The 27,994-nt window shown below is 50.1% G+C and overlaps 1 protein-coding gene across 1 annotated transcript; it reads right to left on the bottom strand.

Moving 5' to 3' along the window:
* Positions 1-2: 2 nt before the first annotated feature.
* On the bottom strand, positions 3-25,957 carry LOC134413303 (cytochrome c oxidase subunit 4 isoform 1, mitochondrial). Its single transcript, XM_063147464.1, has 5 exons — positions 25,851-25,957; positions 19,517-19,613; positions 8,167-8,328; positions 5,191-5,322; positions 3-505 (listed from the first exon to the last, which is right to left on the bottom strand). The coding sequence occupies exons 2-5, from the start codon at positions 19,611-19,613 to the stop codon at positions 372-374; spliced, it is 525 nt and encodes a 174-aa protein (XP_063003534.1). The 5' UTR covers positions 25,851-25,957; the 3' UTR covers positions 3-371.
* Positions 25,958-27,994: the final 2,037 nt, after the last annotated feature.

The raw sequence follows: 27,994 nt of genomic DNA, 5'->3' as shown, positions 1-27,994 counted from the left end.
AACTCAGTACAGTGTTTTTATTGTGCGCGGGGAAAGATCAGGACACTTTGAAGGGCTCCTAAGGAAAGACCACGCAAAGGGCTTGTGTCTAAAGCCACCCTCTGCAGTGGGGCACAGGCGCCTGCTGGACATGCCCGACCTCTTCCGACCATGCCAGGGAGGTGAGATGTGGGCAAAGGCAGACTGGGTACCCCGGGAAGGCTTAAGGGAAGAGGGGATGTGGGGTGGTGGGTAGGAGAGTTCGCAAGGATGGGGGGTGGGGGGGTGGATCCCAGGTGATGCCCTCCAGATCGCCCGTTCTGCCACGGGAGCACAGCCAGGGTGGGGCCCACGGCCAGGGGCTGCCTCTGCCCGCCTCCTCCCGCTCGCTTCTACTTCCACTCGTTCTTGTCGTAGTCCCACTTGGCGGAGAAGCCCTGCACAGGGCTGACGCGCATGTCCAGCATCCGCTGGAGCTGCTGGGCCTTCCACTCGTCCGACATGGTGTGTGGCTTCGGGGGAGACACTGTGGGCGCAACAGAGAGAGAGGCCGAGTGAGCTGGGGAAGGGCGGGCCGTGGGCCAGGCTGCCCCCCCATGCTGTCTGGGGAATGGGGAGGCACAAATCGCGGCACGTGGCTCGGTGGAGGCCTTCCGGGCCACGGTGGTTCTCCCACCCAGGATGGTTAAGGAGCAGCCAAGCTGGCTGTTTGCATGCTGCCCTTCACATTCGCAAGTGCTGGAGGCAGCAGCATGAACTGTGGACCAGGGGGTGTACCCGGGCTGTGAAAAATCAAACATTGAAAGGCTTCCGTGAGCCCAGAGTTCCCTGCTAGGGAGGAGGCTGCCTGCTCCGTTTCTGCATGGCGTGCTGCTAGGTCCTGGATTCCTTCCAGTGCTAGGCAGCAGCCGGGTGGTCCTCCTGCAGCTTTCCCCAACCTGGCACCCTCCAGGTGTGTTGGACTACAACCCATGCTCCCGACACATCTGGATTTGTAGACCCAACACATCTGGAAGGCATCGGGTTGCGGGGAAACTGGCCTTCTGCAGCTGGGATAATGGGCTCTTTCAGTTGCTCCCGAAGCAGAAAGGCGGCAAAATCACATGCCCCTCCCAGGAGGATTCCCGTTGGGTCTCTGAATGAGTTGTCAGGGCTCCGGACTCCCCACCTTGCCTTGCACTAGGAAGACACCCCGTCGTGATGGTTCCAAACTCGGCAGAGAGTTCTTGTCCTTTGACAGTCTAAAAGTCAACTTGGGGGGCTAGGGAGTGAAATGTGCCTCATTTTAATTTTGGGGGGGAGAGGGTCACCGTGCACACTCCTTCTTGGAATGACTATCGCAGGTGGTGGTGGGAAAGCCGCGTTTAGCTCCCCCCCCCCCGCCCCGGCCCCCTGGCCATGAAGCTCACGGTGCAGCCTTGGGCATGCCACAATCTTCCTGATACGCATTTCTCAAAGGCCAGTTGGGAAAACAAAACCTTGGTCTAAGGCCCTTGAAAGAACGTACCAGGGTTAACGAACGGCAAAATGAGTCTCTCTCACGGCTGTCACACACGCACACCTCGTAGCGAGACTGGAGCGAAAGGATTGGTGGAAATCTACCCTTTCCCTGGGTATATTAACTCACTGGGCTGTTGCCAAAGAGGCCCCATGAATACGCTACACGTGATCCCTTCCAGTTTGCACCCTCTGGGCCAGCTTTCTCCAACCTGGCACCCTCCAGGTGGTTTGGACTGCAAGTCCCAACATCCCCCAGCCAGAAGTGTAGCCCTACACTTTTGCGGGGGCGCCGGTTGGGGGAAGGATGCCGTGGACATGTTGGGACCCTAATCTGCATTTGGGGCTGTGAGTTCAAATTCAGACGATGGGGCTTATCCTGGGCTAATTAGTGCAGAGAAGAAGGGAGGGGGTCTTGAGGATGTACCACCCTGCTTGTGTGTCGCCTACGGGGGCCATTGCGGCAGACTCTTGGCCTGCAGAAGGTCTTGGGTTCAATGCCCGGTGTCTCTTGTTTAAAAATATCTCTATTAGCAGGACACCAGGTTGCAGAAGGCTGTTCTAGGTTAACGCCTGCTGCAGCCCGTGTACACGTCATCTCGGTGCGTGTTGCTTCAGAACCTTTCCCCTCTCGTGCCCATTCAGTCAACTGATTAACCAACCAAACCTCATGCGACTGATGTACTAAGATCGCTTTGGTCAGATCTGGCAGCCCAGGATCCTGGAACTCTGCAGGGCCACCGCAACCTGCACAGTCCTGAGGATGTGTGACAGGCGCCTGGGCCGTCCTTCGCTGCTTTGGCATCCTTCGCCAGATTGCGCCCTTGCGCCCAGGCAAACTCATTTCTGTGCCATCAGAATTCTGCAACCCTCAAACTGAGAAAGGGTCCGTACAGTTTCTCAGCGATGGTTCATGTTCCTCGCTTGCAGCGAGGGGGTGGGCGTAAATTGCCCCCCACGTAGGCCCTCTGGATTGCCTAAGCACCCCGCGAGGCCCATGAACAGAAAAGCCCAGCGCTCTTCTTTCTGCAAAGCCAGGGAACAGAGCTGGGCCTTTCTCCTCCTTCCGCAGCTCAGCCTCCCTCCACGCCCTTCGCTTGGCAGATGGGCTGTTATTGCAAATCCTAGAAAACAGCTCCATGGGCATCGGACCAGGCTGAGCAAAACAGCGGCCCCTTTGTTCTTCCCCACCCCCGGCGTCCAGGAGCGCGAGCGGACAGGACTGGCTGTGGGTTGTTTACTCCCCAAAGGTCCAGGAACATCAGCTGTGGGCAGGGAGGCCTGAACTGGGGCTGGGTGGCCGGGGGTCAGGAGAAGCGTGCGCGCCCTCTGCTGGACAACGCCTTCTGGCACAGCAGCACCCCCTAACCCGGCCAAACCCTCGGCTTTGGGATGGATCATAGAATCATAGAATAGCAGAGTTGGAAGGGGCCTACAAGGCCATCGAGTCCAACCCCTGCTCAATGCAGGAATCCACCCTACAGCATCCCTGACAGATGCTTGTCCAGCTGCCTCTTGAAGGACTCCAGTGTGGGAGAGCCCACAACCTCCCTAGGTAACTGATTCCATTGTCGTACTGCTCTAACAGTCAGGAAGTTTTTCCTGATGTCCAGCTGGAATCTGGCTTCCTTTATCTTGAGCCCGTTATTCCGCGTCCTGCACTCTGGGAGGATCAAGAAGAGATCCTGGCCCTCCTCTGTGTGACAACCTTTTAAGTATTTGAAGAGTGCTATCATGTCTCCCCTCAATCTTCTCTTCTCTTCTCTTCTCTTCTCTTCTCTTCTCTTCTCTTCTCTTCTCTTCTCTTCTCTTCTCTTCTCTTCTTCAAACTAAGCATTTATGATGCAAAGCTTCAACCAGCCTCCCCTAACTGAGTTCTGTCCAGATGTGTTCAGCTGCAGCTCCCATAATTCCAGCACATCCAGAAGGCATCCGGTTGGGGAAGGCTGAGCTGATGTTTCCTGGCTATTTTGACGTGGTGGCGAAGTGCTCCACTAAATGCTTGGGCCTGTGGAAAGTTCAGCTCCCCTATATCCCGGCTACGTTCGTGGGGCATTCATGCACCTTAAGAAATCCCGAGGGATGCAGGATGCAGTGGCAGAGTCCGGCAATGGTAGGATGGACGGTCACTTCAAGTTGTAGTTTTTAGGAGCCTGTTTTGGGATGGAATCCGGTGCGGGGGGGGGGGGACCTTCCTGCGTAGAAAAATGTTACAGCAGGAAGAGAGTGAGGCAAAAACTTTTCTCCTTGATGTGCTAGCTTCCTACCTGCAGGGAGTGGGGGATTTATTGTTATTATTTTAACATCTGGGAGCTGCAATATGCTATCGGCCAGCAACAGCAGGTAACTAAAGCTGTCCCATCCCTTGTATTCTGCTGCATGCACAGATTCTTAAATCTCTTAAAAGGTTAAATACTTAAAAGGTTGTCACACAGAGGAGGACCAGGATCTCTTCTCGATCCTCCCAGAGTGCAGGACACGGAATAATGGGCTCAAGTTAAAGGAAGCCAGATTCCAGCTGGACATCAGGAAAAACTTCTGGACTGTTAGAGCAGTACGACAATGGAACCAGTGACCTAGGCAGGTGGTGGGCTCTCCCACACTAGAGGCCTTCAAGAGGCAGCTGGACAACCCTCTGTCAGGGATGCTTTAGGGTGGATTCCTGCATTGAGCAGGGGGTTGGACTCGATGGCCTTGTAGGCCCCTTCCAACTCTGCTATTCTATGATTCTATGATTTGACCTAAGGTGGGGGGGAGGGGGAGGGGGATCATAGCAGATGTTTGCTGAACCAAGACCTCTTCTGCCAGGATGCTCTCTCTTGGCACAAAGCACTGCAGCAGACCAGCAAGGAAGGGGTAGCCCTCGCAGGGCAAAAAGCAGCACTCTGACACCGTGTTCATCTACGGACAATCGTAAGCACAGCACAACCAAGCCGTCCTGATTTCCACTGGTGTTCTGCCCCATTGATGGCACCGGAACCTATAACCCCAGGTTTACGATGACCCTATGGAAAGGAGGACAGGGCTCCTGTGCTTTTAACGGTTGCATAGAAAAGGGAATCTCATTAGGTGTCGTTTGTATGCAAGCAGCACCCGGTGAAATCTCCTCTTCATCACAACAGTTAAAGCTGCAGGAGCCCTGCCCTCTTTTGTATCTGGCCACTCTAGCATAGCTCCTGCAGCTTTAACGGTTGTGCTACAGAGGGAATTTCACCAGGTGCTGCATGCCTACAAACGACACCTGCTGAAATTCCCTTTTCAATACAACTGTTAAAGATACAGAAGCGCTGTCTTCCTTTCCATGTGGTCACCCTACGTAAGAGAGGCATTTCAACCTTTTAGCGTGTGGATAAAGCTGCAGGAATACCAGGCAACCAACAAATGATGGATGATTGAGGGGGGAGGGGCAGCCAGGGAAAGGGGTGGGGCTACCTGAGGAATCCAGGCGGGCTGGATTTGGGCCCTGGGCATGAGTTCCTGCAGCCCTGCTTTAACAGTGGTATGAGAGGAAGCAATTCAACAGGTGAAGCGTGCACTTTTGCCATAGCAATGGGGCGATTGGGGAAAGGAACTCCCGTTGGACTTCTGCCAACCACGTGGCCGTGGGAGGCACAAGAGCCCCTCCCCACCCCCCAGATAAAGGGGACAAGCCTAAAACCCAGCTGGGGCTCTCGTCCCCATCGCGGCTGTCCCCTCCTTTTCCCGTTTCCATACCGAATTCCCGTTGCGCCCAAATGATGATTCCTGTGAAACCGAAGCAAAAGAAGATGCCTCCGAGCACGGTCTTCCATTCGCTGCTCGGTTTGTTGATCTCCGCGTACGTGTTGCAGAACTTCAGCCGGTACACTGCAAAGCAAGAGCGGCGTCAGGGCTCCCATCATGCACCTCTCCTCTGAAGGCTCTCCTGTCCCCAGCCTCGGGCAGATTCACACACGACGGGCCGACCACTCAAGGTCTTCCGTGCCAGTGTGATACGCAACCACAGTCCAGAGGAACAGATCTCGGTGTGGCTGATTCCACATTTGGGGGGTTGGGGCCTCCAAGCACTACCCAGTCTTTGCTCTTCCATTTTAAACTACAAACGAAATTGCAATCAGCTTTCCACATTATCAGGAAAACTGTGTTTTATCTATGTGAACATTCCTTTATGTTCATTCATACTGGTGGACATTACGTAGCTGTTAAGGGTGGGATATTTGAAGCTCAGCACATAACTCGTGTGCTGGGCATGATTTTATGACCCCGTTTAGATTTTTTTACTGATCTTTTCATTAGCAAACAAACAAACAAACACCTTTCTCAGCTAATTTTACTGACAGAAAGAACGATAGGGCAACTGCAACACAATAATGCAAAGGTGCTCGTTTTTGTGTTACGGCATTTGTGTTATATTGTTATTTTTCAAAACCTGTTTTGGTGACCACCTTGAACCCTGATGATGGTGACTTGCAAGTTTTAGTGATAGGGGTGGAAACATGCAAGTCACCATCATCGTCATAGATCATAGAATAGCAGAGTTGAAAAGGGCCTACAAGGCCATTGAGTCCAACCCCCTGCTCAATGCAGGAATCCACCCTAAAGCATCCCTGACAGATGGTTGTCCAGCTGCCTCTTGAAGGCCTCTAGTGTGGGAGAGCCCACCACCTCCCTAGGTAACTGGTTCCATTGTCGTACTGCTCTAACAGTCAGGAGGTTTTTCCTGATGTCCAGCCGGAATCTGGCTTCCTTTAACTTGAGTCCATTATTCCGTGTCCTGCACTCTGGGAGGATCGAGAAGAGATCCTGGCCCTCCTCTGTGTGACAACCTTTTAAGTATTTGAAGATGTCTCCCCTCAATCTTCTCTTCTCCAGGCTAAACAGGCCCAGTTCTTGGTCCCAGCCGTCAGGCCAGAGAAGGAGCAGAGGCAGTGGCTTGCCTTCCGCGGTCCCTATCCATCGCCCAGAAGACTTTGGGCTGCAGGGTTGCTTATGTAATGTCTAGTTGCAGGTGGGTGGGTGGTAGTCAGGGAGGGCTTGTGCAAGTATCTGTTGTCAGCCACCTAGAGAGGCATTCGATTGAATGCTGGAATATCAACCTTTGATGCAGAAGAATGAACAGATTCATGCGCTATCTCTTTCCAGGGCCGCCATTGAGCGCCTTCTGTTTAAAGAACATCAGAACATCAGAAGAGCCCTGCTGGATCAGACCAAGAGGCAGCTGGACAACCATCTGTCAGGGATGCTTTAGGGTGGATTCCTGCACTGAGCAAGGGGTTGGACTCGATGGCCTTGTAGGCCCCTTCCAACTCTGCTATTCTATGATTCTATGATTCTATGATCCATCTAGTCCAGCATTGCATTCACACAGTGACCGACCACCTGTTGATCAGGAACCCAAGCAGGACGCGGTGCAACAGCACCCTCCCGCCCATGTTCCCCAGCAACATGTGTACATAGGCTTGCTGCATATGATAGCATATAGCCATCAGGAGTAGGAGCCCTGGATAGCCTTCTCCTCGAGGAGTTCATCCAACCGCCTTTTAAAGCCATCCAAATGGGTGGCCAGCACTACACCTTGTGGTAGTGAGTTCCATCGTTTAACTCTGCGCTGTGTGAAGAAGGCCTTCCTTTGATCTGTCCTGAATCTCCCACCAATCAGCTTCATGGGAGGACCCCGTTAGGTTCTAGTATTATGGGAGAGGGAGAAAAAATGTCTCTCTATCCACATTCTCCACACCAGCCGTAATGTGGTACGCCTCCCCTCAGCCTCCTTTTTTCTAGGCTAAACAGTCCCAGCTGTTGTAACCTTCCCTGACAGGAGAGATGCTTCAGTCCCTCGGTCCTTCTACTTGCCCTTTTCTGCACTTTTTCCAACTCTACAATATCGTGCTTTTTTGTATGTGCGTACACAGTATTCAAAGTGTGGTCGCACCATAGATTTGTATAAATGCTTCACCACATACAGTGTGGTGTAGTGGTTAAAGTGTCAGACTGGGAGTCAAGAGATCCGGGTTCGAGTCTCCACTCGGCCGTGGAAACCCACTGGGTGACTTTGGGCCAGTCACAGACTCTCAGCCCAACCCACCTCACAGGGTTGTTGTTGTGAGGATAAAATGGAGAGGAGGAGGATTGTGTATATCGCTTTGGGTTCCTTGGAGGAAAAAAGGCGGGATATAAATGCAATAATACATACATAATACATAATCCTCAAACAGCTCTACCATCATGGTCATCACTGCCACCCACCTTGGTTGGTCCTTCCTGCCGCTCTTTCTCTATCTCCTTCTTTAAGACCCATTACCTTAGCAAGAACTATCCTGGCCCATCTTAGCTCCATCTTTCCCTCTTTGCTAGCCCTCTCGCCCTTGCCCCAGCATGTAGGCCCCTTTGGTTGATTCTTTACAGTCCTGCACCAACCTGGTGACCTTCCAGAGGTGCTGGACTACAGCTCCCAGCATGCCCCAGCCAGTTGTAGTCCAATGCGCCTGGAAAACACCAGTTGGGGAAGGCTGTCTAATCCCACTTGCCATCTTGCCTGCTTGACACGGATTGTTTCCTCGGTGCCCCTAGACATTTTGCCCCTAACGTAACTGCCTTTTGGTTGGTTACGTAGTCCCAGCCTGGCTGGATGCCCCCAGATTTCACCCAGCCCCAGTGGAGTGACAGCCCCATCACCAGGCCCCAAGGGTGGGTGGCTTTGCTGCTACGTACAGGCCACCTTCTCTTCTTTGCTCAGCTGTTGCCACGATCCTTTCTCTTTCTCCTTGAGAGCCTTCTGGGAGGAATCCAGCTCCGTGTGGTAGGGCACGTCCGGAAGCGGATAGGTGTTCGCTTCGCAGTACATGGGCATCGAGTGATCCTCTTGGGTAGTGACTAGGGAGAGACAGGAAGAGCAGAAGGAAACCTCAGCGTGGCCTGGCTGCAGCGCCTACACCTTCCATGGCTCACTCTCCTTCGGCTGATACGCCAGCTGCACCCCTTCCTAGAGTCGGAAGACCTAAAGACGGTGGTGCACACGCTGGAAACTCCGAGGCTTGACTTCTGCAATGCGCTCTACATAGGGCTACCTCTGTGCCTAGTCCGGAAACTTCAACTAGTTCAAAATATGTCAGCCAGGCTGGTCACCGGTACACCTAGGGGTGACCACATTACACCAACTTTAAAATCACTTCACTGGCTGCCAATTAGTTTCCGGGCGAAGTATGAAGTGTTGGTTATCACCTTTAAAGCCCTACATGGTTTGGGTCCAGGCTACCTGCGGGATCGCCTTCTCCCGTACAATCCACCCCGCACACTCAGGTCCTCGGGGAAGAATTTACTCCAGCCAACAAAAACAAGGCTGACAACTATTACCCAGAGGACCTTTTCTTCTGCAGCTCCCAGATTATGGAATGACCTGCCGGGAGAGATTTGTCAACTTAACAGTCTTCTGGAATTTAAGAAAACTATAAAGACTGATCTCTTCCTGCAGGCCTACCCAGCTGGATTTTAAGACACCTTTTAATAATGTGCTGCTTTTAATAATGTATTAGTTTTAAATGTTTTAATTATATGTATTTTATGGTATTTGCATTTATGTTGTACCCCGCCTTGATCCGGAGGGAGAGGCGGGTAATAAATAAATAAATAAATTATTATTATTATTGTTATTATTAGCTGGGGTGTAGACACAACAGGAACAGAGCCCTGGCATTTTTTATTAGCAGAGATGCTCACATCATTTGCCAGCCTGCTTAGAATTTCTGTAAACCGCCCAGAGAGCCCTGGCTATGGGAGCGGTATATAAGTGTAATAAATAAATAAATAAATAAATAAATATAGAATCCCCTATGCCCTCTGAGCTTGTCTGCAATCCTTACAATAGCTGGGGGCAGAGGGAGGAAAGGTGGGTGTGAATTTTCCCAGCAACAATATTTATTTATTTATTTATTTATTACATTTATATACTGCCCTGCAGCCAAAGCTTTCTGGGCGGTTCACAAAAGTTAAAACAGTAAACATTAAAAAGTATACAAAACCATCAGAAACATAAAAAACAGCAGTATAAAAACAACTGCTTCTGTGTTGCAATACCAAGTCCTTTGGGGGTGACTTGGTCCAAATCTACACCAAGCAGGATACAGCACTATGAAAGCAGTATACGGGCCGTTGCTAGACAAGGAGTTAGCCCGGTGTGAGGCCCGGTCTCCCTCCTGTGCATCCAGATGACGCACAGGGGATCCCGGGGTCAGGCCGGGCTAAGTCCTCCCTTAACCCGGGATGACCGGATGCGATTATGGCCCGGCTTTTCCGCAGCCCCGGGCTGAGGCCGGGGCTGCAGAAAGCCTAGCAGGGTCCATGGCTTTTCCCGGCTGCTCGCTCGCGAGTAGCTGGGAGAAGCCACGGACTGGGCACAGCGCTCCATAGAAGCGCTGTGCCCATTGGGCCGGGGGGGGGGGGAATCATCGGGGGGGGGGGAGATGGGGGCCAGGGGAAAGACCGGACCCGGCAGGAGAGGGGGGGAAGAAGGACGGGGACAGGCATGGCGAGCGGGGACGGGCTTCGGGGACAGGCACGCTGAGCGGGGACGGGCATCGGGGACAGGGATGGGCCTGGCGGACGGGGGGGGGGGGAAGAAGGACGGGGACAGGCATGGCGAGCGGGGACGGGCTTCGGGGACAGGCACGCTGAGCGGGGACGGGCATCGGGGACAGGGATGGGCCTGGCGGACGGGGGGGGAAGAAGGACGGGGACAGGCATGGCGAGCGGGGGACAGGCTTCGGGGGCGGGGGGAAGAAGGACAGGGACAGGCATGGCGAGCGGGGACGGGCAGGGGGAGCGAGGAACCTTTTAATATTTTTTTAAAAAAAGTACTTACCTTTTCGTTGGTGCGCTCCTGCGCACATGGGCCTTTAAGGGGGAAAGAAAATGGAGGACGTGACGGGGCTTCCCTCGGCCCCGTCGCGTCTTACATGTGGACGGGGCCTACAGGCCCCTTCTCCCACACGGATTATCTGGCAGGTCTAGCAAGGCCCACGGTCTGTGTCAACGGGCCCCGATAGTGGTCAGTGCAGTTCAACGCTGCTATAAAGCAGCAGGGTGGCTCCTGCATCTTATATACTGCTTTCATACCATTTTCATAGTGCTGTATCCTGCTTGGTGTATATCTGGCCTTGGTCTAGGATGGTCAATGAAGACCCACTGGCTTTACAAAAGACCTGCTTCGAGATGGAGGGGAAAACGGCTAGAACTGGCTAGCTGGTTCTTGGGGGCAAGGCTACGATGAGTGTCTTATGAATCCCCTATAAACTGGATGATTTAGCCACTTAGAGGTGGAATCCTCACTAAGGGATTAATAAATTTATTAAAACATTTATATCCCTCCATATATCATTAAGATCTCAGGGCAGTGTACAGATAAAATCAATTCAAACAACGAAAAATGTATTAAGCCATTAACAAACTAACATGAGTAAAATCTTTAAAAACAATAAGACCAAATAAACTCTAAAAGATTAGTGAAATGCCATGTTTGCAGAATATACCCGGTCACTATGTTCAACATCTAAGGTCCTCCTCCTGGTGCCTACTCCGAGAGAGGCTCGGAGTGTGGCAATGAGGGACAGGGCCTTTTCGGTGGTGGCCAACAGACTCTGGAACGATCTCCCTGACGAGGCTCGCCTGGTGCCAATGCTGCTATCTTTCCGGCACCAGGTTAAGACTTTCCTCTTTGCCCAGGCATACGGCAGCACATCTTATTCACCCACATGTTTAGTTTTTTAACAGTTTTTAATGCTTTATGTGTGTATGTTCTGTGTTTTAAAATTTTAAATTTTGTATACTTGTTTTTATCTCAATTTTAGAATTTCTGTAAACCGCCCAGAGAGTTCTGTCTATGGAGGAGGTATCTAAGTGTAATAAATAAATAAATAAATAAATGTTGATTCTTCTTCAGCAAGACTTGACCTTCTATACGCTTACTAATTTTGTCTTTAATAATGCTTTCAACGATTTTACCTGGAACAGATGTTAAACTAACCAGCCTGTAATTTCCCAGATCCCATTTTTAAAAATTGGTGTTACGTTGGCCATCCTCCGGTCCTCTGGTACACAGGCTGAGCTTAGGACATGTTGCATATTCCAGTTAGAAGATCAGCAATTTGATATTTGAGTTCTTTGAGAACTCTAAGATGGATGCCATCTGGGCCTGGTGACTTATTTGCTTTTAATTTGTCAGTGAGGATGAGAACTTTATCTTTTGTCACCACTATTTGCCTCAATTCTTCAGACTCCCTTCCTGAAAACATCAGTTCAGGCACAGGCATCCATCCTGTATCCTCTGCAGTGAACACTGATGCAGAGAATTCATTCAGCTTCTCTGCAATTTCTTTGTCTTTCGTGGTCCAACTACTTCCCTCACTGGTTTCCTGCTTCTGATATATTTAAAGAGTTCTTTAGTGTTGGCCTTGATATTGTTAGCAATATGCTCTTCAAAATGCTTTTTTTTTTTTGTATCTCTTATTGTCGGTTTGCATCGTCTTTGTGCAAGTTTGTGCTCCCTTTTATTTGGGCAAAACTTCCATTTCCCCCCTTTTCTATAATAACTTCCTTGACACTGCTAGTTAACCATGCTGGTGACCTCTTGATCTTGGTGCCACCTTTCCTAACCTATGGTATACATTTTAGCTTAGCTTCTGTTATTGTGGTTTTTTTAGTAACTTCCACACATTTTGAAGGGATTTAAACCCCTGGACTCCCCCTCTCAACTTCCTTTTCACTAGTTTGCTAATTTTAGAGAAGTTTCCTCTTTTGAAGTCAAATGTGACTTGTGTTGGACTTGCTGGGCATTTTCCTATTTAAACATCAATTTACTCTGATAGCACTGCGGTCACTGTTACCAATTGGTTCAACAACATTTACATCTCGTACTAGGTCCTGGGAGATGCCACTTAAAATTAAGGCCCGGGGTCAACTGTTCTATGTCACAATCGTTTAGGGCATCAAGATGGAGGGGAGGCATGAGAGCACTCTTCAAATACTTAAAAGGTTGTCACACAGAGGAGGGCCAGGATCTCTTCTCGATCCTCCCAGAGTGCAGGACACAGAATAACGGGCTCAAGTTAAAGGAAGCCAGATTCCAGCTGGACATCAGGAAAAACTTCCTGACTGTTAGAGCAGTACGACAATGGAATCAGTGACCTAGGGAGGTGGTGGGCTCTCCCACACTAGAGGCCTTCAAGAGCCAGCTGGACAACCCTCTGTCAGGGATGCTTTAGGGTGGATTCCTGCATTGAGCAGGGGGGGTTGGACTCGATGGCCTTGTAGGCCCCTTCCAACTCTGCTATTCTATGATTCTATGAAACTTAGCCTCCTTGTTCTGACTGGAAAATACAGTTATCCAGTCAATGTGGGGGTAATTGAGGTCACCCATTATTACAATATTTCCTCATTAGGATGCCTCCCTGATTTCATTTTCCATCTCAAGGTCATCTTGAGCATTCTGGTCTGAGGTGCAATAGCACATCATCATCATTATTTATATTCCGCCTTTTTCCCAGTACTGGGACCTTCCTAGCATTAAATTAGTTTTGGGGCCCTGTATTGTCACCCACAGCACTTCTGTTAGGGTGACCATATTTGGGAAACCAAAAAAGAGGACACCTAGTGTGTGTGTGTGGGGAAGCAGCTTTCTGAGTCCTGCAGAAAGTACGTTATTCCCCCGCCACCTTAAAGAACCCGATTGGAGTGGAGGAGGGGAAAGGATTTCATTCTGCACCACCACCATCCACTCCAATGGGGGCCTTTTCTATAACGTCCACGAATGACCCACTTTCCCCTTTAAGACCTCAATTGGAGCTCGGGGTGGGGGAATGCTGTGCCTCAAGAAAGCACGTCATTCCCTCCTGCCATGCTAATGGCAGCCTTAAAGGGGAAGGTGTGTCATTCCAGGACATTATTGAAAATGATAGAAAATCCCCCCTGACACCATGGAAAGAACAAAAACCAGGACAAATCCGGGGAAATCCTGACAGTTGGTCACCCTAACTTCTGTGGAAGGGTCCAACCCATTTAGGTGTCTACTCAACACGACGCCCTCTTTGACCTACAGCGCCAGTCGGACCTCCAAGGGGAGGGGCATTCCACAACCAGGGTGCCACTACAGAGAAGGCCCTCTCCCACATCCCATCATAATGTATGTCTCGCGTTGGTGGGACGCAGAGGGGGTCGTTTCTATCACTTGTGGCCTGAATCAAGATAATGGATTTTTGTCCCATTAAAAGTGATAATTATTAGCTCACCAATGCCAGAATACTTCCATTATCAACACTGTGTTGTGAATGGCCCCTGCACTTATTTTACATATATTTTCACTTTAACTTTGTTGCAGTCTGTACTTTTTGCATTGCATTCCCCTCTGACCTCACACACATCACCCTGGATAATGCCAATTTAGGATAATGCTATTTGCGACCGATGAAGTGAACTGTAGTCCATGGAAGCTATTGCCATGATAAATCCGTTTGTGCTTAAGGTGTCACAAGATTCTTGGCTGCTTTTATTCAAAGACTCATAGAATGTGCGAGGGTTGTTTAACTGTCACATAACCCACAGTCGCTGGGTTTTGCATGACACAAGGACCCCAGTCGGGGGCCGTGACTTGTTGTGGGTCATAAAAACCCAGTGAATGAGCTTTATCACACCAGGGTTATACTGTGCAATCACTGCGAATTGCGTGCAAAGGACTCTGAAGTTTTCCACCTTATAATCTGCTTTGATTGTGAAGTACTCCCAGGCATCCTGTTTTAATTGTGCTATAAAGGGAAAAGTCTTGCCGTATTTAGCCACTAGTTTTCAAGCATATCTTCCGAGCAGCCACTGGGGCACGGGAGCAGGATTTGAAGAAAAATTAAACAAATGCTTACACCTGCATAAGCTTTAAAGATAGAAACATCAAAATTGGCACAGTAATAGATATTAAGGAGAGCTTTAAGCATACCAAATTTGAATCAGATTGGTTCATCCATTGATTTTTTAATGAATTTTTTTACATTTCCCCCCTTAAGCCCTCTTGCTGGTGTGCAAAGCGCTGCTGCCCGGGGTACAACAGCAACAGCAACAAAAGCTAAACCCTGTAGGGGATAATTTGAAGGAAACAGGTACGTGGGATGAAGCTCAATGTCTCTACTTCTTTGTCCCTGTCTTTGTGCATCATGGATGCCTTCGGTTCATGTGAAATGTTAAGAGTTGTCATTCTTCGGGGTCCAACAGCTCCGTGCCCAGCTCTCTAGCAGATGAACCTCTGTGTTGAATAGATGCACCTTATCTACAGCAAACACATTTCATCCACTTAGGGTGGCCACTTACACATTGCCACAAAATAGGAATTGCAGCACTGAAAAAAGTGTACCACAGGGGAGATCAATTTGCTTTGCATATGCTAATTTATATGTGCAGAACAAATTTAGAAATAATAAGTATAATTAAAATAGAAATACATCTCACCTTAGTGTGGGAAACTGTGACCAGGGGGCTGTCCTCATGGCGCCAAGTTAACGCCCCGTCCCTCTTCAATCCCATGCTTTCCCTCTCCCGGGGCAGCATCAGGTGACCCCAACGCCATCTGGGTACCAGAGCCGCCCCAGCCCTCTTCCTGGTGAAAGGCGACCAATCGCTGGCCGCCTTCCATCAGGCTCCGCCCCCAGGTTGGCCCCAGATTGGCTGCGGAGCAACGTTACACGACGGAAGCCCCGTATTGACGTCGCTCCCTTTGAAAAAGTTGGGGTAAATCCCCCGGCTTTTTCAAAACGCAGCATCTCAAGGAAGCCCCACGGTGGCTGCAAACCTGCGCCTGCGTGATCTAACCGACGGGGCACAGATCCGCAGCCATCATGGGGCTTTCCCACGCATAGACAGCCCCAGATGACCTGTGAGCCTGCTTAGGCTACTGTCCAGGTGTTGATGGACAAGCACAAGGCCTCTGGGCTCTTCCTTCAGATGGTTCTTTGTCTTCAAAACAGACTTTTACTGGAGAGCCCCTCTGAATAGAGGACACCTCCAAATAGAGGACTGTCCCCTGTAAAGTAGGCCACCTGGCCACCTTACAATGCACTGCTGCCGCCGAGGAAAATTTTGAACTGTTGATGATGATCAACTGTTGTGGGATGACTGTGTTGTTGTAGTGTATTTTTAACTTAAAGAACGCCCACCGTCATGGCTTTTAAATCAGTGGAGGACAGACGATTGCGGAGTAAATGAACAGGGCGGAGAGAAGGCAGGACTGCAGACTTCGGCAATATGTCATCATCATTCCTGGTGGCGGCCCTTGGTACGGAAACGGGGGTGTTACACGCAGCCCAGGGGGTGGGGGTGGGGGTGGGGTTATGCGCTGCGCCTGTTGGTTGGCGAGGGGGATTTGCATTCTCAGAGTTCTCTCTGTTGTCTTTGCTTGAAGTCTATGATTACCGGAGCAGCTTGTTTGCCTAATTATATTGTGTCAATACAACGCAACTGTTTTTCTATCATTGTGATTCGCTTCGTAGCCCACGGCTGTTCGGTTTCTTGTGCCTCCAGCGTCAGGAACGTACGAAGCTGCCCTATTTTGAGCCAGGCCCTTGGCCCATATAGCCCAGTGTTGCTGACACTGACTGGCAGCGGCGGTTCTCTGGGATTTCCAGCGGGATTTTTTCCCTAGCTCAACGTGGAGAGGCTGGGGGTTGAACCTGGCACCTTACACACGCAAAGCAAGAGCTCTGCCACTGAGCTACGGCTTGCTGCTGATTCACCCATTCCCTTCTCCCCTCTTCTTTGGTTGTTGATCATAAGGGGCCCACAGGCTGCCAAGGGCATGGGGGTGGGGGGTGGGGAGACGGACGCCTGTGCCTCTGCTCTGCATCATCTAAAGCAGGGGTCCCCAACCCCCGGGCCACGGACCGGTACTGGTCCGTGGCCTCTTAGGAATCGGGCCGCGCAGGTGAGTTGCTTTCACACCCCCACCCCCACCCCAGCGTACCTGGGCGTGGGGACGCCATCTCGCCTGCCCAGCCAAAGCGAAGCCAGGACGCTGGGGTGGGGTGGGGCAGCTTCAGAACGGCGCGCCCGGCTGGAAGCCACTCTGGGAGACCTACTTCCGGGCGCGCCGTTCCAAAGCCGCCCGCCCGCCCCAGCGTCCTGGCTTCACTTCAGCTGGGCGCCCACCCAGCCGAAGCGAAGTCATGTCGCTGGGGTGGGGTGGGGTGCTTCCCAAAACCACCCCCTCAACGCCGCCCCCACCTCCGTGGAAAAATTGTCTTCCACGAAACCGGTCCCTGGTGCCAAAAAGGTTGGAGGCCTCTGATTTAAAGGGGGGCCAAGAAACTGGTCGGAGACTGGCGGCCTCTTGTGGGCATACAAGGAGCAGCAGCCAACCTGGCGTCCGGCTGGAGGAGCTGCAACTTTGAGTCTATGATTATGTATGTCCATAGATGCAAATTAGACACAATGCACCTGCAGATGTGTTGGACTACAAGTCCCAGCATGCTGGGAGTTGTAGTCCAACACATCTGGAGGGGTACCTGTGCCACGACACAAAGGCTCTTTACAACAGGCCTGTCCGCGGACACTCCCTGCTCAAGCTAAGCGCCACCACTTTATGAGCCGGAGTTGAGGGTCAAACACCACCTCTCTACAAACTATGTGGAGAAAGGGGTTAAACAGGAATAATTTCAGGGATAAAATAACGCGCTGTGAATTGTATGTGCTGAGGGTGAATTGTTGTCAGAACGGGTGTTATATGTATATAACTGCAGATGGTAAATGCCAAGGAGACACGTGGGGTTTTTTGTGGTAGTAAAACAAACTGAATAACAATTTATTTCAATGTTCACAAACTTTGTTTCATAATAAAACTGTTCGGACCCTTGTTAAAACCTCTCATCCAATCCTTTCTCTCTTCTCGTACACGCCTTCCTTTTTCTCACACCTTCACTCTTGAACTTTCTTTATTATCTGGATTGTTTAATAGACACCAACTGACTGTCTGCACCCTACACTCAAAAGACAACCCTCTTTACCCTGATCCCTTATCACCTCGGTCATTTCTTTATATATCCTCCTCCCCCCTCCTAAGATATTCAATCTCCCCCCATTCAGGTCAACATTCTAAACACACCAGACTTACAAATCTTAGACATACATTCGGGAACCGCTCCGACCATGTTACTCCGCTTCTGAAATCTCTTCATTGGCTTCCAATTCACTACAGAATCCAATATAAACTTCTCCTGTTGACCTACAAAGTTTTTCATTGTCTAGCTCCTTCCTATCTCTCCTCTCTCCTCTCACACTATTGCCCCGCTCGTGCTCTTCGCTCCTCTGATGCCATGTTTCTCGCGTGCCCAAGGGTCTCTACTTCCCTTGCTCGGCTTCGTCCATTCTCTTCTGCTGCCCCTTACGCCTGGAACGCTCTTCCAGAACATTTGAGAACTACAAGTTCAACCGCAGCTTTTAAAGCTCAACTAAAAACTTTTCTTTTTCCTAAAGCTTTTAAAACTTGATGTTGTGCAGACTTCTACTGTTACTTTCTACTGTTAGTTTTTCCCTACCCTGTGCCTGCTTACCCTACCCTGTACCTGTTTGCATTCTCTTCCCCTCCTTATTGTTTTACTATGATTTTATTAGATTGTAAGCCTATGCGGCAGGGTCTTGCTATTTACTGTTTTACTCTGTACAGCACCATGTACATTGATGGTGCTATATAAATAATAATAATAATAATAATAATAATAATAATAATAATAATGGGGTGTAACGCCACAGTACCTGATTGGGGAAGGCAGGAAGAGGTGGAAATAGTAGATAATCTGCCTTATTTCATTGCAGACGTTTGGTCTGTCCGGATCAGTACAACCTCCGCTGATGGGATGCATCTCTCCAGGGTTTCAGGGAGGATTCTTTGCAGGCCCTACCTGGAGATGCTGAGGACTGAATCCAGGGCCTTCTGCAGGCAAAGCAGAGCTTCTGCCCCTGGACTGCAGCCTTCCCCTTGCAATCACGGCGAGGCAAAACCCATCCTGGCCATGAGATGATGGTAGTGCAAGAACCATCTCTGGCCCGCTCCCATTTGTCAAGGTATTTCAATTCTGGTTTGGGCGACGCTGCCCACGGATGCTCACATACGGAATGGGCTTGCTCTCAAGGAATCCAACGGTGCTCTCTCCATTTCTACCATGATAGGGTGGCTCTGTGGAAAGGAGGACCGGGCTCCTGTATCTTTAACAGTCGTACAGGAAAGGGAATTTCAGCAGGTGTACTTTGTATTTCACCTGGCAAAATTCCCTCTCCATGGTACTAACATTCAAAGCTCTAAACGGTTTGAGGCCAGGTTATTTGAAGGAACACCTCCTCCCATATGTGCCTGCCCGGACCTTAAGATCATCCTCAGGGGTCCTTCTCCGTGAACCCCTGCCAAAGGAAGTGAGGCAGGTGGCTACTAGGAGCAGGGCCTTCTCTGCTGTGACACCTTGGTTGTGGAACGAGCTCCCCAGAGAGGTTCGCTTGGCACTTACATTGTTTTCTTTCCGTCACCAGCTGAAGACCATTTTATTTTCTCGGTATTTTTACACCTAATTTAACTTAAATTTAAACTTTGCTGTTTTAATCTCATATTTTAACCTATAATAATTTTTGCCGTGTGGTTTTATTCTGGTTGTGTTTTTTATATTGTATTTTGTATTTGTGTTTTAAATTTGTTGGTTGTTTTTATGCTCTTCATGGTTTAAATTTTTGTGAACCGCCCAGAGAGCTTCAGCTATTGGGTGGTATAAAAATGTAATAAATAAATAAATAAACAAACAAACAAACAGTTAAAGCTGCAGAAGCTATACTAGAGTGACCAGATACAAAAGAAGGCACGGCTCCTGCAGATTTAACTGTTGCGATGAAGAGGGGATTTCACCAAGTGCTGCATGCATACAAATGACAGCAGCTGAAATTCCCTTTTCAATACCACTGTTAACGATACAGGAGCCCTGTCCTCCTTTCCGATAGGGTCACCCTATACCACGAGGACAAGAAAAGGAAGACACAATGGGGGCTTCTCTCTTACCATGTCCGCTGTGGCCATGGGCTGCTCGCACACTTGCCATGCCCAGGATCCCTTTTCTGGTCCAGATCCCTGTGCGCAGGGATGGCAGCGACAGCATCTGCAGGGCCAAAGCACAGACACAATTCTGTCAAATGGGGGGGGGGGAGAGAGGGGGAGCAGAGTCACCAAGGGCCACTGTGAGGCTGCACCCCTGTGCCTCGGCAGAAAGAATATCTAGGAAAACTAAGAACTGGTGCCTTAATTTTGCTGCTCCTGTTTTTCCTCCTCCCTCCCAATCGCTTTTCCTTGTGTGTCGTGTCTTTTAGATCGTAAGCTTAAGAGCAGGGCCTGTCTTATTATCTGTCTCTGTAAGCAGCGCAGGAAGCATTCCCCCTCCTGAGCACAGCAGTCCTCATCGCTGCCAAGGGCACATGGGGAAACCTGCTGCCCTTGTTTCGGGAAACGGACCGCTCTTTACATTTCGAGAATCTGGTGTCTTGCATTGACATGCGCTCTTGTGCAGTAAATAACAGGCATGATCTACTTCCAAGGGGGAAATGCCCAGGGACATGCAGGAGCCCCAGTACAATTTCTTGCAGACTGGCAGGCATGGAATTTGCTCACACTCAAGAGTCTGATAGGTGTTCATATTTGGTACCTTGAAAGGATCTCCCAACCCAGGCTAGAACAGTGAATAATGGAGCTATACTAGAGTGACCAGATTTAAAAGAGGGCAGGGCTCCTGCAGCTTTCACTGTGGTGATAAAGAGGGAATTTCACCAGGTTCCTGCTGACACCTGCTGAAATTCCCTTTTCTATGCAGCTGTTAAAGAGCTTCATCACACCAGCGTTATACTGTGCAATCACTGCGAATTGCATGCAAAGGACTCAGAAGTTTTCCACCTTATAATCTGCTTTGATTGTGAAGTACTCCCGTGCATCCTGCTTTTATTGTGCTTCAAAGCCAAAAGATTCGCTCTATTTAGCCCCTGCTTTCTGAGCGTATCTTCCTAGCCGCCGCTGGGGCACAGGAGCAGGATTTTAAAGAAATGCTTATATCTACATAAGCTTTAAAGAGAAAGACGCCAAAATTGGCACATTAATAGATATTAGGGAGAGCTTTAAGCATACCCAATTTGAATTGAATTGGGTCATCCGTTGATTTTTTTAAACGATTTTTTACATTTCTCCCCTTAAACTCACTTCCTGGTATGCAAAGGATGTTTGTCGCCCAGTAGCAAAAACAACCACCACCGCTATGGGAATAATCCGGAGGAAGCAGGGACGTGGGATGAAGCTCCAAGATACAGGAGCCCAGTCCTCCTTTCCATATGGTCACCCTACACATCTTGTCCTATGCTTTTGTGGCAGTGGCTCCTGGTGTTGCTGCCGCCACTGTACTGAGAACATCCTTTCTCAGCGCAGCAGATCCCTTTTTCCAACTCCGCATGGCTTTGCACGTGCTTTGAAAGGCTTTATGAGTCTGCCCAGCGGCTGTGGGTGAGCCCACCGCCTCGAGGAGCATTGGATGGTTCAGGCTGCTTTTTAAAGAAAAATTCTTCTTTTTAAACTTATGAAATGTGCTCAGCACAAAGGCTGAGCCTGAGCCATCCAATGGGAAAAGTCCCCTTCCTGGGGCTGGGACCCATTAGGGCAGCCAATCTTTAAGCTAAACAAGAGATGGGAAAACGAGAGAAGTAAATGAGTGGAGTGTGCACACTCGTGCACGCTCGCCTCCTTGCCTCTTTTCTGTTTACTTAGAGGAGCCAGCCCAGCTCAGAACAATTCTGGTATATAAACTTCTTTAAGTAGGATGGGGGAAGCAGAGGAATATATAATTTTTTTTTATTATTATTATTATTATTATTATTATTATTATTATTATTATTATCTCTCTTCTTGCTTGTGGTGGTTTTTCTAGACAGACGTGATGGGCTTTGCCAAGCCATGCTGAAGAGGCTGGACAGCCACCTCTCATGGATGGTTTGATTGGTTTTCCTGCACGTCGCAGAGGGTTGGACTAGATTATCTTTGTGGTTCCTTCTTACTCCACAATTCTATGATTCTATGCTGTCTTTTTACTGATTCATGAAATTCCTGACAATTGAGCATGTTTTCTGGTTGAGCATTGCTTTCTGGATTTTGGCGTGGATGTATTTTGGTAGGCCCAATTTCTGACAGTTTTCTGTATAGTTTTTTGATGTAACTAATGGAATAATTTTGACCTTTCCCTGTTGCCATAGTTCTTTGACTTCCATGGCCAGTGGTGTATATATTTCTCTCTCTTTTCCTCTTCCTTTTCCACAACATTTTTGTCATTGGGTACTGCTATCCCGATGAAGTAAGTGTTTTTTTCTTCTTTTCTTTTTTCTATAACGGTTATGTCTGGTCAATTGTAAAGCGTTGTCTTGTCCATATGAATTGTTTTGTCCCAGTATATTTTATGATCTGTATTTTCCAAGATTGTTTCAGATGAGTATGTAAAGTTTGGTATAGGTTGTTTGATGAATTATTATTATTCTCCCCACCCCTTTGCTATAAATCTGGACTCTGCCACAAATTGGTTTCTCTGTGTTGTTATATACTCTGGAGAAATTGGTGTGTGTGTGTGTGTGTGTGTGTGTGTGTGTGTGTGTGAGAGAGAGAGAGAGAGAGAGAGAGAGAGAAGGGGATAGTTAATGGGATATGTAGAGCAATCCATTAGATCTACTAAGAAGTAAGTCTCACTGAATTCAGTGGGACTTACTCCCATGTAAGCATGCTTAGGAATGAAGCACTAAGGAAAGGAGAAAAATGTGTGTCTCTGTGTAAATGCCTTGTTGTGCGAGTGTGTGTGTCTCTCGGCTTGTGGATGCCTTGTGGTTTCTGTGTGTGTGTGTGTGTGTGTGTGTGTGTGTGTGTGTGTGTGTGTGCACAAACGCTTTAGGGCCTGTTTGTGTGCTTTTGTGAGGGTTGTGTTGTCTAATTCTTCTTCCACTCCCCCCACCTCTCTGCAGACCCCTTGCATTCATGGTTTCAAAGACACTTTTCCTTCTCTGTGCAATGTGGGTTTTCCTTGGAAAGAAAAAAACAAACGTGGCTTCAAAGGAGTGCTTTTGCATGCATTATCTTTATCATGACTATTGCAGTTGTTACAATAGGCAAAAGGATGGGTCTTGACTGGTCTGAGAACTTGCTGCTGGTTCTGCACATGGTTTATATCAGCGCTGCAAGTAGTCTGTGGTTGTGGCTATAGCCATGTTGTTGGGAGGGACAGTAGTGTTATGACATCAGTGTAGTTATCTAGTTTAGGGTGACCCTATGGAAAGGAGGACAGGGCTCCTGTATCTTTAACAGTTGTATTGAAAAGGGAATTTCAGCAGGTGTCATTTATATATATGGAGAACCTGGTGAAATACCCTCTTCATCACCACAGTTAAAGCTGCAGGAGCCCTGCCCTCTTTTAAATCTGGTCACTCTAGCATAGCTCCTGCAGCTTTAACTGTTCTGATGAAGAGGGCATTTTATCAGGTGCTGCATGCATACAAACAACACCTGCTGAAATTCCCTTTCCAAGCAACTGTTAAAGATCCCTGTCCTCTTTCGTATCTGTTCACTCTAGTATAGCTCCTGCAGCTTTAACTGTTGTGATGAAGAGGGAATTTCACCAGGTTCTCCATATCTACAAATGACACCTGCTGAAATTCCCTTTTCTATGAAACTCCCTGTCCTCCTTTTCATATGGTCACCCTACCTCAAGCATCATGGGAGTTGTAGGCCAAAACAACTGGAAGGCCAGAAGCTGCCCAGGACTGCTGTTAGAAGCACTGAGAATTTCGGCTCCCTGGTATGGGAAACATGCAAAGCTGAGTACCCGGAGGGTAGGGAGCGCGTACATCTTGTCCCCAGTCTAGAGGACACCGGGCTTGGCCAAGCTTCTGTGATCAGGAGCTATTCTATATACTGAATATACTCCATTGTGGCTGCGCAGCAGCCAATTTGCAGCCACCTCGTGCTATTCCCTTGCACTTGTTAGTGCAAGTGTCAGTGGTGTCTTCAGTTTTGGTTAAGAGAGTGGGCGTAGTTAGGGAGTTGATCCCAGCGCAGGGGAGGCGTGAGAATGCAGGGCCCCAGGTGAGTGTTTAGTAATGGCCACCATGGCGACATTAAAGTCTGATCCTCAAACAAAAGTAAGGACAGCTGTTATGTATAACGCATAAACTCAATGAACTGTCCCTGCGCAGCTGCGCAGCTGCGCAGCTGCAGACTTTCAAAGCTACAACGTTGCGCAGCGTTGTCAGAAAATGGGGGAGGGAATCTTTTTGGAGGTTTTACCACTGTGTCACAATGGCACTGCAAATTTCCCTGGCTGAATAGCCCATGCTCACTCCTGCCATGTAACGCTATTGTTTCTACTTTGTAGCAGGGATGCTGCAGGGTTGTGGGGGTTTTTTTGGGAGGGGGGGAATCGGTAGCAAAATTGGTGCTGAATACACACCCCACCCCAGGTGAGGCTCACAACACCCCCTTTCCTCCCAGACCTTATTTATTTATTATTTATTTATTTCATTTATATCCCACCATTTTTCCTCCAAGGAACCCAATGCGGTGTGTACCTAATCCTCCTCCTCTCCATGTTCATAGAATCATAGAATAGCAGAGTTGGAAGGGGCCTACAAGGCCATCGAGTCCAACCCCCTGCTCAATGCAGGAATCCACCTAAAGCATCCTTGACAGATGCTTGTCCAGCTGCCTCTTGAAGGCCTCTAGTGTGGGAGAGCCCACCACCTCCCTAGGTAACTGATTCCATTGTCGTACTGCTCTAACAGTCAGGAAGTTTTTCCTGATGTCCAGCTGAAATCTGGCTTCCTTTAACTTGAGCCCGTTATTCCATGTCCTGCACTCTGGGAGGATTGAGAAGAGATCCTGGCCCTCCTCTGTGTGACAACCTTTTAAGTATTTGAAGAGTGCTCTCATGTCTCCCCTCAGCCTTCTCTTCTCCAGGCTAAACCTGCCCAGTTCTTTCAGTCTCTCTTCATAGGGCTTTGTTTCTAGAGCCCTGATCATCCTGGTTGTCCTCCTCTGAACCCGCTCCAGCTTGTCTGCGTCCTTCTTGAATTGTGGAGCCCAGAACTGGACGCAATACTCTAGATGAGGCCTAGCCAGGGCCGAATAGAGAGGAACCAGGACCTCACGTGATTTGGAAGCCATACTTCTATTATCCTCTGTTATCCTCACAACAACAACCCTGTGAGGTAGGCTGGGCTGAGAGTCTGTGACTGGCCCGAAGTCACCCAGTGGGTTTCCATAGCCGAGTGGGGACTTGAACCCGGATCTCCCGACTCCCAGTCTGACACCTTAGCCACTACACCACACTGGCTCAGCTGCTTCCCCCAAAACCAGGTTGGTCGTGGAGCTCGTCGGACGCAAATTTTCAGGGGCAACATTCCAGTCATGGGCCAAAGACAAAATGGGCTGGGAGCAAAATGTCTGAAATACCCACTCTGCCGCTTAAGCATCTCACTGCAAGTGTATGTGTGTGAGAGAGACCGAGACCCAGAGAGATTCACCAACTGGGTGCTGGAACAGTGCCGGAACCCGAAAGTTCTGGGAGGGCCTCTCCTTGCACCCTTCAGCCCTGCCTCCCCACCGGCTCCTCCACTGTCCCAGCTGCCCCGGGGTCTGGCCGGCAGCCACTGAACTCTGGGCAAGGTGGCTGAAGGCCGGAAGTGGCTGGAGGGGGGGGTGACCCGTCCTCTCTGACCTCTAGCCATGGGAAAAGGTCCCCACCCAGGCAAACGGGTCAGGAGAGCCCTGGCGGTGGGTGAACGGCTCTCGAATGGACCTCCCCAAGACAGGAGGTGGCCTCTGTTGCAGAGGAATCAGGACAGATTTTAAAGTGGACGTGAGATGGGGCCCATCTGCTCCACTCGGGGTGGGGTGGGTGGGGGAGAGGGCAGATCGGAAAGGGTGCCACCCATAAAGGGGGCAGAGAAGCTGCCCCAGCTTTCAAGGGAGCTAAGCTTTGATTCCGACCCAACCCTCCACCTTAAGAAAGCTGGCTTGTGATGAAAGAAACTCTGGCACTTTCTCCCAGGCCTGAAGGCGAGCAAAGAAAGTTTCCCCTCAAGGAACTTGGCCGAAAAGGAGCCCAGGCCCTGGCAGAGGGTCCCGCAGGCAGAAGTGGGACCCCCAGAAGCCACCAAGGGGCAAATCTCCCCTTCCCACTCAGCTCCAGCTGGGGAGCCCGCCCTCCGTTATCTGCCCGGCCCCGGGGCACAGCAGCTGGCTGGCTCCCCCACGCTGGGGACCCCAGGGTACCAGCGCCCAACGGAGCCCTGGCAGAGCCTGCGCGGGCCAGGAGGACGGGACTTACCGTGGGGCAAGGGAGTTGCTGCGGCCGACGTGGGAAATGGAGGCAACAGGAGGCGTCCTCCGAGCGCAACTGACCGGAGCCTGGCAGCTCGCCAAAGCACAAACAGCTGCCAGAGACTCTTATTTTAGCACAGAGCTGCCGGAGCAAGGGAAGAGGCAGGCCGCCCCTGGCCGGCCCCTTCCCCTCCCCAGCTCTCAGGCTCCAGGAGATGGAAGGCAGGCAGGCAGGCCTCCTGGGCTCCTCATCTGCACAGCCCCCAACACACCCACACGCACCCACTGGGCCTGGCATGCAACAGATGTAAGGGTGGCCAATTTGGAGCAGAAGCAGCAGCAAGCCAGGGCCGGCCAAAGCCCCAACAGCCAGACACCCCCCTCTGCCTGCGTGCACCCACTGGACGCTCCAAGTGAAGAGTCTTTGGAGAAGGTGGGGGCAGGGGAAGGCAGAGGAAGGGGCCCCCGGCAGCCTGGGAGGCGATTCTGCCTGCTCACTTGCCTCCCTGGCCAGCCACCAGCCGCCTTGCCCTTCTGAATTCCCCAAAGGACTTTGTGGTCTTCATCACGGTGGTCCATCCAGAAACGTCTTTCTGTCCCATTTCACAGAAGGGAAACTGAGGCTGAGAATGACTCCAGACCACCGTGGTGGTGAGGAGGAGGAGGAGGAGGAGGAGGAGGAGGAGCAGGAGACGCCGTGGCCTCCTTGCTCCTTGCCTCTCTGTCTGTTGAGCAAGCGAGTGGGCGCAACCATGAGAAAAGACGAGGAGGACTAATAGCTGCTGGTGACAAGGGGGGAGAGAAAACAGGCTCACAAAGGGAAGGGGCTGATGGGGGACGTTTAGCCCAACGGCCCTCCAAAGCCTGGAGTTGGCACTGGCTAGATCGACCGATGATCAACCCCCGTTTCTACAATCCCAGGTTTGTTTATTTATTTATTTATTGCACTTCTATACCGCTCCCATAGCCAGGGCTCTCTGGGCAGTTTACAGAAATTCTAAAATTAAGATAAAAACGAGTATACAAAATTGAAAATTCTAAAACACAGAACATACACACATAAAGCATTAAAAACTCTTTAAAAACTAAACATGTGGGTGATTAAGATGTGCCGCCATATGCCTGGGCAAAGAGGAAAGTCTTAACCTGGCGCCGGAAAGATAGCAGCGTTGGTGCCAGGCGAGCCTCATCAGGGAGATTGTTCCACAGTCTGGGGGCCACCACTGAAAAGGCCCTGTCCCTCGTTGCCACACTCCGAGCCTCTCAGAGTAGGCACCGGAGGAGGACCTTAGATGTTGAACGTAGTGACCGGGTATATTCACGTCGGGAGAGGCGTTCCGTCAGGTATTGTGATCCCAAGCCATGTAGGGCTTTATAGGTCAAAACCAGCACCTTGAATTGGGCTCGGAAACATACAGGCAGCCAGTGCAAGCGGACCAGAGCAGGGGTTACATGGTCGAACCTTCTGGTTCCCGAAATCAGTCTGGCTGCTGCATTTTGCTCGAGCTGCAGCTTCCGAACCGTCTTCAAAGGCAGCCCTACGTAGAGCGCATTGCAGTAATCTAACTTGGAGGTTACAAGAACATGGACAACTGAAGCCAGGTTATCCCTGTCCAGATAGGGGCGTAGCTGGGCCACCAACCGGAGTTTGTAGAAGGCACTCTGTGCCACTGAGGTCACCTTAGCCTCCAGTGACAATGATGGGTCTAAAAGAACCCCCAAGCTACGAACCTGCTCCTTCAGGGTGAGTGCAATCCTATCCAGAACCGGTAGAACACCCCCCATCCTGTGAGCGGAGTCACCTACGAACAGCATCTCAGTCTTGTCTGGATTGAGCCTCAGTTTATTAGCCCTCATCCAGTCCATTGTCGCAGCCATGTTGTGGTTTCCTTCTTATGGCTGTTGTGCTCCCCCCTATGGCTCCAAGCAAGAAAGGGATTTTGTTGCTGTTTTTGATGTGTTGTATATTTTTATACCACATAAACCCAAAATAAACCCGGCAGCAGTTACAGCTCAGGGAAAGCCTGTGTGAAAAGACCTGTTTTTCAGGAGGTGTTTAAAGGATGTTACATTTTCCGCCTCCCGAACCGCACAAGGGAGGGTTTTCCAGAGGGTGGGTGCCACTGCAGAGAAGGCCCCGCTGTCAAGGTT

Source organism: Elgaria multicarinata, chromosome 1, assembly GCF_023053635.1.
Source record: "Elgaria multicarinata webbii isolate HBS135686 ecotype San Diego chromosome 1, rElgMul1.1.pri, whole genome shotgun sequence".
Classification (NCBI taxonomy): Eukaryota; Metazoa; Chordata; class Lepidosauria; order Squamata; family Anguidae; genus Elgaria; species Elgaria multicarinata.
The sequence above is the reverse complement of the archived record's forward strand: the minus strand, read 5'-3'. Positions and strand labels throughout refer to the sequence as shown.